An 11,098-nucleotide genomic window follows, 5' to 3' on the forward strand; every position below is an offset into this window, starting at 1 on the left:
TTAATAGAAAATATATATACACAAATTCTACAATAATATATTAAAATAAAAATCTAATAAAAAATATTTTTTTTATTTCAAAATCCTTACTTCCACAAAGAGACTGTCATTTTTTATATAATTCGATTGTTTCAATATCGTGTGTGGAATATAAAAGAATTGTTTTGTCTGAATGTAATCATCACTTTTCTTTCGTACCATAACCGTTTTAACATAATCCTCAGGATTGGTGGCATTTATGGTTTGATCTCGAATAATTACATCGGCCTGCAGGCGGCATGGCCATGGCAGTAGGGGATCATATTCTCCGGCTATCACATTGAGGCAGGCTATCATGTTACGTCCCTTCCACGTGCCCTTGCCATTCAAGTAGATGTCCAGCTGCAAAGTATTTCATTTTATTGTTGAGAGTTTTAAATTATTTAAATTTTGTACTCACTCTTAAAGCATAGCCGAAAGGTTTGTTGGAAAACATGGCACTGTGCAAAATTGTGTCATACTGGCGAGCTTCCTCAAACTTTTTCGAAAAGTCTTTTATTCTCCAAAGCAAGTGGCCTTGGGGCGATGAAAAATATGTTTTTATAATTTGTGTTGAAATAGTTCTTTGAAATTAATGATTGAGATGAGGTTATAAATGAAAATCGGAAAGAATCAAAGAAAAGACTGGGAATAAATCCCACATTGTCAAACTTGAAAGAATGGATTATATATACGATTCTCCAGGGGGCTGAAGGTAGTCTTTATAGACTAGCCGGAGGTCGTCTTTATAGACGAGCCGGAGGTCGTCTTTATAGACGAGCCGGAGGTCGTCTTTATAGACGAGCCGGAGGTCGTCTTTATAGACGAGCCGGAGGTCGTCTTTATAGACGAGCCGGAGGTCGTCTTTATAGACGAGCCGGAGGTCGTCTTTATAGACGAGCCGGAGGTCGTCTTTATAGACGTGCCGGAGGTCGTCTTTATAGACGTGCCGGAGGTCGTCTTTATAGACCAGCCGGAGGTCGGAGGTCGTCTTTATAGACGAGCCGGAGGTCGGAGGTCGTCTTTATAGACGAGCCGGATGTCGGAGGTCGTCTTTATAGACGAGCCGGATGTCGGAGGTCGTCTTTATAGACGAGCCGGATGTCGGAGGTCGTCTTTATAGACGAGGTCGTCTTTATAGATGACCCGGAGGCCGTCTTTGAAGACGAGCCAGAGGTCGCCTGTGAAGACGAGCCAGAGGTCGTCTTTGAAGACGAGCCAAAGGTCGTCTTTGAAGTCGAGACAGAGGTCGTCTTTGAAGACGAGCCAGAGGTCGTCTTCGAAGACGAGCCAGAGGTCGTCCTTATAGACGAGTCGTAGGAGGTCGTCTCCTTTATAGACAAGCCGGAGGAGGTCGTCTCGTTTCATAGACGGGTCGGAGGGGGTCGTCTGTTTTTATAGACGAGCCGGATGAGGTCGTCTCGTTTTATAGACGGTCCGGAGGAGTCGTCTCGTTTTATACACGGGCTGGAGGAGGTCGTCTCTTTTTATAGACGAGCCGGAAAAGGTCGTCTCTTTTTATAGACGAGCCGGAGGGGGTCCTGTATTTTTATGGACGAGCTGGAGGAGGTCGTCTTACTTATGGACGAGCCGAAGCAGGTCGTCTATTTTATGGACAAGACGGAGGAGGTCGTCTCTTTTTATAGACGATCCGGAGGTTGTCTCTTTTATAGACGAGCCACAGGACCTCATCACTTTTATACCCGAGCCGCAGGACCTCATCACTTTTATAGACGAGCCGCAGGACCTCATCACTTTTATAGACGAGCCGGAGAAGGCCATCTCTTTAATAGACGAGCCGGAGGAGCTCGTCTCTTTTATAGACGAGCCGAAGGAGCTCGTCTCTTTTATCGACGAGCCGGAGAATGTTGGCTCTTTTATAGACCCTGTCCCTATTTATGGTGAACTTTTTATGTGATATCTCTTACAGCTCTTTCCTACCTCTACTATTAATATAGCTCGTCAAACGCTGCTGGGTGGCAATGTGATTCTCCAAATCATTTACCAGTTGCATGGTATGATGTAAATTCCGATCAATCTGGCTGACTAGGGTCTCCAACTTATCACAACGCTCTTCCGTGTCACAGACAATGTGTTTCATGCCCTTCACTTCCAGATCCAAGGCAGCATATTTGGCCACATCGTGTTCGGGACCAAGTTTGGCATTTAAATCCAAATTGATTGATTGCAGGTAATTTTCAATTTCAATAAATTTATCCCTGTCAAAGAAGAAGAAGGAGAAGAAAAAATTGACATTTGTTTATTGCTTTGTCATTTAGCAGTCGGCAAGAGGGGGCCCATCAACCTGTTAATTTTTTCATGCAACAACACCGTCTCCTCCAGTTTCATGATGTTGTCGTTCAAATGATTTTGATGTTGGGTTAGTTCCAAGGACATTTGATTGATGTGTTTCTCCAGATCGTCGATTTCATTTTGAATCTCCCTCTTTAAGGACTACAGAAACAAATAAAAAATAAATGTGTGTGTGTGTGTGTGTTTATATGTTTGTTGATGTTGAACCAACCTGTACAGTATCGAAACAACAACGAAAATCCTGCTGGCACTGTTCCACCTCAAATGTCCTCTGTGTATTCTCCTCGTCCAGACGATTTTGCAGGGATTTTAAACTTTGATTGGTGCTCTGCTGCCAATCATCGATGACCTGATTTTGCTTTCGCAGATTTCCCACATCGGTAATCAAATGCAAACGCTGCCGTATTTCCTCATTCAATACCGAACGTAGGGTATTTATTTCATTCTCCACCACCTGCACTCGATAGTCGACCTGTTGATCTACACGATCAGCACTGGCACTACGACGTTTGTTACGCGGACACTCTTTCAGGTGGGCACGCATGCGTATGCGTGGCACAAAAACGTTACAGGTATTGGGACATTGTTCCAATACTTGACCACAGTGGATTAAGTGTTCCTGTTAGTACAGAGGGGTGGAATGGAAAGGGTAAGATGCGTTGCTTTTTGCAAACAAAATTGATTAGCTGTTCTTATCAATGTTTATAAAAAGTAAACATGAATTTTGACAAGCATTTCCAACAAGTGTTGGACCGTCAATACGACGTGAGGTTTATCTTATCATTTGAAAACTAATTCCATTAATATTCTGAGTGTGTGTATGTGTGTGGGTTCAGCAAGATAAGACCAATGAATTTTACGTTGCCCTTACAAAAATATGTTTGGCTTCTAACGAATGAATACAGGGTACTCACTTTCAACATGTTTAAAGAGACAGTATGGTACTGTATTTAAACCAGTAAAGAAAGTCTTAAAGTTGGGCGGGGCCGACTTTATGATACTCTACACCACTTTGCTAATTTAGTAGAGCTCCGCATAACAATTAAAAGTTTTTATGGGAGAATTCAATCATACACGCTATGATTACAATTATAATTTAAAGTTCAAAGGACTAAATATGGCGAAGCATTTGTATCTTTTAAATTCGGAATTGCATTGCCCATTTGGTGCACAATTAATTTGAAATCGGATAAAGATATGTATGGGAGCTATATCCAAATCTGAACCGATCTCGATTAAATATGGCGAAGATATTTCTGAGCTGTATTTGATATATTTCCCTGAATATCGTTGTTACGGAGTGCAAATTACGGCTGTGGGTAACAAATACAACAAACCGGATGAACAATATATATGGGAGCTATAGCTATATCTGAACCGATCTTCACCAAATTTGATATACTAGCTTCTAGACTCAATTCGGTAGTAAGTGCCAAATTCCATCCCATTTGGACAAATATTAGACGTTTGGTGCCAAATAAAAGGCAAATCGGACGAAGTTATATATGGGAGCTATATCCAAATCTGAACCGATCTCGATAAAATTTGGCAAATGTATTTCCGAGCTGTATTTGATATATTTCCCCAAATATTGTTGTTGCAGAGTGCATATTACGGCAGCGGTGGACAAAAATAACAAATCGGATGAACAATATATATGGGAGCTATAGCTTTATCTGAACCGATTTCGATAAAATTTGGCATACTTATTTTCAGGCCTAATTTGGTTGTATGTGCAAAATTCCATACAATTCGGGCTGATATTACACGTTTGGTGCACAATAAAAGACAAATCGGACAAAGATATATATGGGAGCTATATCTAAATTTTGACCGATTATCTCCAATTTCAATAGGGTTCGTCCTTGGGCCAAACAAATGATTTGTGCAAAATTTCATTTGGATCGGGCAATTAATGCGATCTGTACTTTGTTTACAAAAATACATGGACAGACGGACGGACGGACATGCATAAATCGACTCAGAATGTGATTCTATGCAGATCATCAAAAGGAACTATGGGTCTATCGCGTTTCCTTTTGTCTGTTACAAACAAATGCACAAAGACATAATACCCTGACCACCTTATGGTGTAGGGTATAAAATAGTTTGTCCCAGAAAAAAATCTCCAGTAATCGGCATGACCAGGTAGAGCAAAAAAATGTATTTAAAATAAAGAAGAACAGACCGAAATCATAAAATATCGATAGACCAGAGAGGATTTATTTTCTTGTTATGCTGAAAAAGGAGGGTATATTAACTTTGTCACTCCGTTTGTAACATCCCTATATATTCCTCATGGACCCCATAAAGTATATGTATTCATGATCAGCATAAAATTCTGAGTTGAGTCAAAGATGTCCCTCTGTCTGTTGAAATCACGATACAGTCCACATTATCTGACGTAGAGTAGACAGAACAATTTGTACTGGGTCTAGGATGATTGGTGTTGAAAATGAGATATACCGGTCCACGTTTTGGTATAGCCGCCATACCTTCCGATATTCGGTAGTTTGTCTAAAAATTTGTATTTGTAGGTCATAATAGGGAACGAAGCACTGTATGTATAGATCCACGATTTTGTATAGCCCCCATATAACGGTAACTCCCGATATTCGGTATATGGATGATTTTTGCTTGATTTTACCACATATTTGTTTTAAAATTGGTATTTGTAGTTTGTAATGGTCTCCAGCTCCGGAGGCGGAACATAGTATATATGGGTCCACGTTTTGGTATAACAGTACCTCCCGATATTCGGTGTTTTGACAATTGTTGCCACATTTTTTTCACGGATTTATCTAAAAATTGGTATTTGTAGTTCATAATGGGTTCTAGCTCCGGTGGCCGAACATTGAATATTTAGGTCCACGTTTTCCTATAGCTCACATATAACGATACCCACCAACGTACTGTATTTTGATAATCTTAGTCACATTTACCCACGAAATTGTTTCAAATTTGGTATTTAAGAAGATTTATTAGATGGCAATCCTCGAAGTATAAAATTTTCTATGGAGGTTCCCGTTTTGGTATGGCCCCCATGTTATGGGCTCATCCATTTTATGGTTTCTCTGAAAATATTAACAGCATTATCGAAACGGTCTTACTGGTATTTACAGTTTATATAGGCTTAATATAAGAAAGGTTTCTTTACTCAATGGTGGAGGGTATTAAAAGTTCGACCTGGCCGAACTTTATGTTTATTATGTCTTTGTGCATTTGTTTGTAACAGGCAAAAGGAAACGAGATAGACCCATAGTTCCTTTTGATGATCTTCATAGAATCAGATTCTGAGTCTATTTATGCATGTCCGTCTGTCTGTCTATCCGTCCGTCTGTCTGTCCGTCTAGCCGTCCGTCTGTCTGTCCGTCTATCCGTCCGTCTGTCCATGTATTTTTGTAAACAAAGTACAGTTCGCATTTATTGCCCTATCCAGATGAAATTTTGCACAAATAATTTGTTAGGCCCAAGGACGAACCCTATTGATCTTCGTCCGATTGCCATATATTGTGCACCAAACGTGTAATATCGGCCCCAATAATATGGAATTTTGCACATACAACCAAATTAGGCCTGAAAATAAGTATGTCAAATTTGATCGAAGTCGGTTCAGATATAGCTATAGCTCCCATATATATTGTTCATCCGATTTGCTATTTTTGTCCTCCGCGGCCAAAATATGTACTCCGTAACAACAATATACGGGGAAATTTATTAAATACAGCTCAGAAATATATTTGCTAAATTTTGTTGAGATCGGTTCAAATTTGAATATAGCCCCCATGTATAACTTCGTCCGATTTACCTTTTATTGTGCACCAAACGTCTAATATTTGTCCAAATGGGAGGGAATTTGGCACTTACTACCGAATTGAGTCCAGAAGCTAGTATGTCAAATTTGGTCATCCGATCTATTATATTTCTTACCCACAGCCGTAATATGCACTCCGTAACAACGATATTCAATGAAATATATCAAACACAGCTCAGAAATGTCTTTGCCAAATTTTACCGAGATCGGTTCAGATTTGGATATAGCTCCCATATATATCTTTATCCGATTTCAAATTAATTGTGCACCAAATGGGAAATACAAGTCCGAATTTAAAAGATACAAATGCTTCGGCATATTTAGTCCTTTGAACTTTAAATTATATTTATATTCATAGCGTGTATGATTAAATTCTCCCACAAAAACTTTTAATTGTTATGCGGAGCTCTACTAAATTAGCAAAGTGGTGTAGGGTGTCATAAAGTCGGTCCCGTCCGACTTTAAGGCTTTCTTTACTGGTTTTTATTTGTTTTATCCACAATTATTAATGATTGGAGGAATGATCTCAAGAGAATATAACAACCCGGCGATATTCATGTTGAGGTGATTTATATAGGGTATGGACTCTCTGTGTCCATAAAAGAATCAGGAAAAAAAGTCCAAGGAAAAATTCTTTAGCTGTGGGATACCAAGGAAATCAAACTTTAAAACACTAAAAACGGATAGTGTGAGAAAAAATATTAAAAATTCGAAAAATGCAGAGCTTACAAGATTAAGTTCTTAAACAATTCACGGACAGACGGACGGCCATAGTTAAATCGACATAGATTTTTATGCTATATACTTTTTGGGGTATAAAATTGTTATTTCAATGTGTTACAAATGTCAAATTAAGATATATTTCCCTTATATATCTACAACCGATTTCGGGTTAAATGTGCATCAAATGACTAATATCAGTCCAAACGACCTGAATTTAGGCAAATCCAACCGAATTCAGTGTAGAAGCAAATACATCAAATTTGGTGAAAATTGGTTCAGATATAATTATAGCTCCCATATATATGTTTCATCCGATTTGGGATTTTGAGTCCCTCACATGCGTAATATGCACTTTACAACAATATTCTTTGGTACCAGATATCTGCTACATTTCAGAAATACCTCTGCTAACCTCTGCTAATTTTAACAAGATCGGGTTAGATTTGGATATAGCTCCTATATATATTTTCAACCGATTTCGATGTATTTGTGCACCAGCCCAAATGACCTGAAGTTTGGTACATCCTACCGAATTGAGTTTAGAAGCAAGAACTTCTAATTTGGTGAAAATCGGTTCAGATATAGCTTCAGCTCCCATATATATGTTTCATCCGATTTGGGGTTTGAAGTCCCTAACATTCGTAATATGCACTACACAATAATGGTATTTGGTACCAGGTATCTTATAGAGCCCATCTTATAAAATAACCATTCATAATTTCTAAGTGAGTACCCCTAATACGTTGTTTTGATTACAAAGTTTTATAAATATTTTTCTGTTTAAGCATATTTCCTATTTTTGGCATACACATAAACGGGGATTATATTTGTGTGATGCCGTCGATAATATTGTTATAGGAAAACACAATGGGAAACGGCCATGAGATATCATTGACTGTTATTTACCATTTGAAGGGCAATATGGGATTTGAAAAAAAAAAGTAATGAAGCTTATTATCATTGTTAAATTATGATAAAGATTTAAGGAATTTAAAATGTATATAGCTGACAGATAGATATATGCACTCTGCCAATAACGATTTAATGGAATTATTTGAGCTGCAGATCAAGATGAGTGGACAGAAAGAGCTCATAAATATATTAAAAAAATTAGAAAAAATAAACAAATTTAGAGCTCATAAAAAAAAATTCATACGAATTTGCTCAGGGCCCCAATTCTTGTTCCACGGACATTGTCTCTATTAAAATTGAAAAAAAAAAACAATTAAAAATGTCAGTTGGTTTATCCGATAGATGTATACCCAATGTTCGATTATTTAAATATATTTTGACTTCTTTTATGACTATTCAAATTGTTGACCCTCTATGGAGTAGGCTCCAAAGGAATGGGCCAATATTGTCCATTTTATATCGGACCTAAATAAATATGGTATAAATATTGCGACGTGCTAGGTTGGACTATATTAATTCGTTACTTCCTTCATTTTATGAAAAAAATATTGAGATGTGCCAAGTCTGAATGGAATCGGATGCTATTTTCGTGTTTTATGAGCTTCATGGATATTCAAAATTTTGAACCTTTGTGGGGGAGGTACCAGAAAGAGTGGTTCGATATATCGCATGTTCACAGCAGACCGTGTGTTAGTAGAAATATTGGGATGTGTGAAATATGAAGAGAATCGAAAGCTTATTTCGGAATGTATAATCGTTTTGGTTCAATATTATGACCCTTTCTGGGAAAGTACCGGAAGGAATGCTCCGATCTCTACCATTTTTATAGCAAATCTTTTTGTATGGAAATATTGAGATGTGCCAAGTTTGAATGGAATCGAATGTTAATTTCTCGTTTTATGAGCTTCATGGGTATTCAAAATTTTGACCCCTTGTGGGGGAGGTTTTTGATGGAGTGAACCGATATTGTCAATTTTCGCACCTGACTTTGCACTAATGTAAATATTAGGATTTGCTAAGTTGGAACAAAATTGGAGTACCTTTCCTTTCCTGTGCAGTAAAATATTTTTTTTGGAAATTTCGTGGGTGAATTACGAACTCGATTTATGTATGATAATAATATTACGATGTTTCAAGGTTAACCAAATCGGGTACTCCCTTTGAGAGTTATCGTGCGCACCAGCCAGCCAGAGAGACGGACGAAGGTACATCGATAGATCGACTCCAAATGTCCTGAAACGGATTTGGTCCAAAGTGATAAAGGGTCTAAAGCCATTATTTTGACGAGATACGTTTTGGTCGTATCTAATAACATATATCCTCTCTAGCCGTATGGCTGAGAGTATAATTATGATAGTTTCATGTGAATCTTCTCTGGACCCCAATTCGTGTTCCATAAAGGGGGAAAATTTTTCAAAAAAAATGTTTATAAAGGAATTATCTTTCACCTCATATTTCATATTCATAGAACAAGAATCCAGACCTGTTGAATTCAGAAAAAAATTACGCAGTACATTTTGAATCAAGCGAAAGTTTCTGACAATTTCAGCATTGTAAAAACTTTTAAAACTTTATTACTAAAGTAGCTCCTGGCATTCTTACAACATAACTTCCAAATTACCTCCCGATTAGTATTACCTTCCATTCGCACTTGTTACCACTACATAATTTGACTTTGACCGATAACACTTAAAAACACCACCTCTTATCGCATATGTAACATTATAAGAATTGTATTATTTTTTATTTACAAATGATAAGATTACCGATATTAAGACACGACCTCTTCAAACAGGAAACAGCTAATCAATTTCGCTAACTCAAAAATAGCTTTCTATTCAATTTGCAGGCATTCAAACGTACCGTAAATGTTTGTGAATCAAACCATTCATTGCAGAACAGGCATGACGATTTTTCATATTTCACTATTGTCGTCGAACCACCGGCGGCGGCGGTGTTCGAGTTAATACCCGATGGTGGGGAACACTTTGAGTCACCATTATTTATGGAGTCACCATTCATTTCTTCGTCTTCAGTAAATAGCGGAAAAATAAATATTTTTTGTTCTTTAAATTGAATAAAGGTATAACACTTGTTTAATTGCCACCAGCAAAAGATAACACAAAGAACAGGGAATGAAATCACATCAGTCAATAGGGTTATGACTATATACTATTTTTATAAATTTTTATTTTGTACTATTTATGTTATGGAAAAATATTTTTTTAATTTTCCTTAATTGTGGGGTGTTTTTCCTAATCACTTAATTTTTAATAATTTGCTTTAGATCTCTCGTCCACTTCCTCGCCGATTTTCGTTTTATTCGCTTTAATGTCAGTAACTAAACTAAATGTTATGAAAAGCAATACCAAAAGCGAATATTCGCTTACCACGAACAAATTTGCTCAGTAAATATCAGTTCATATCATTTTGTTCCCTTGTTATCAGTTTTCACTGGTGTTGTTGTTGTTGTCGTCGTTGCTGTTATCTATTTGTCAAGAATATGAACTTCTCTATTAATTGTTGTGAAAGTGATAAAAACGATTTGGTGTTTTCTCTTTGGCAAAGAGTACAAATGCGAAAAAGTCTAGCTGTCGATAAGAAATTAAGAGAAAAATTAAAAATTAAAAAATGCAATCATATATGGGATTCTCCATACTCCTCCTCCAAACTATAATATTTGTATAATCTTAACAGAAAACCAAGGGCTATCATTAGAGTATGGCAGATTTATTGTTATATTAAAAATTCCGTATTTTTAACGAATCTCCTAATGTTGTTAAGGTCCATTCCCATGAAGTGTCCCAGATCTGGACAGTTCTCCCTTAGAACTGCTTCGTAAAATTTGTAAAAGCTGCCAATTTTATCTTTACTTAATGGTATAAAGTCATTTGTATTTTCCTCATTTGGTTCTTCTCATAGGATCTAAGATTACTTCCCTATGTTCTCGATATTTCATAGTGATGTGTGGACATATTTCGCCCAAACTTTGAAATCTACTACCTGTAATGGTTTTGCACATTCCAAATTTGTATTCCTTTAACTTCAGGCAATGAGGCACAGTGTCATAATCGCCACGGACATAATACCCATTACAATTATGGGAACTATAACTTTTTTGGTCAATAGGGGTATGGGGATTATGTTCGAAAAAATTGGTCATTCCAGAATAGCGGACATACAGGTTGAGATAAAAAAACTGCAACAAAGTAAAACACCATAATTTTTACATATTTTTAATTTTCTTGAATGAAAGCAAAAAATGTCGGATATTGGCACGAATTATGACCTTCAAACGGCCACTGAAACCGTCACACG

General features: G+C 37.2%; 1 protein-coding gene across 1 annotated transcript; it reads right to left on the reverse strand.

The window, feature by feature from the left end:
• On the reverse strand, positions 1 to 10,094 carry LOC101891629 (TNF receptor-associated factor 3). Its single transcript, XM_059122188.1, has 6 exons — positions 9,644 to 10,094; positions 2,543 to 2,950; positions 2,324 to 2,472; positions 1,960 to 2,237; positions 440 to 555; positions 1 to 381 (listed from the first exon to the last, which is right to left on the reverse strand). The coding sequence occupies exons 1-6, from the start codon at positions 9,800 to 9,802 to the stop codon at positions 73 to 75; spliced, it is 1,419 nt and encodes a 472-aa protein (XP_058978171.1). The 5' UTR covers positions 9,803 to 10,094; the 3' UTR covers positions 1 to 72.
• Positions 10,095 to 11,098: the final 1,004 nt, after the last annotated feature.

Source organism: Musca domestica, unplaced genomic scaffold, assembly GCF_030504385.1.
Source record: "Musca domestica strain aabys unplaced genomic scaffold, Musca_domestica.polishedcontigs.V.1.1 2, whole genome shotgun sequence".
NCBI classification, from domain to species: domain Eukaryota; kingdom Metazoa; phylum Arthropoda; class Insecta; order Diptera; family Muscidae; genus Musca; species Musca domestica.

Bases quoted from the DNA above. Each gene is read 5' to 3' on its own strand.
- LOC101891629 (XM_059122188.1), bottom strand. From the start codon at position 9,802: ATGAATGGTGACTCCATAAATAATGGTGACTCAAAGTGTTCCCCACCA. The intron at 2,951-9,643 runs GTACGTTTGAAT...CTGTACTAACAG, and splicing joins TTGATTCACAAACATTTACG to GAACACTTAATCCACTGTGG. The intron at 2,238-2,323 runs GTTGATGGGCCC...CTTCTTTGACAG, and splicing joins TTGCATGAAAAAATTAACAG to GGATAAATTTATTGAAATTG.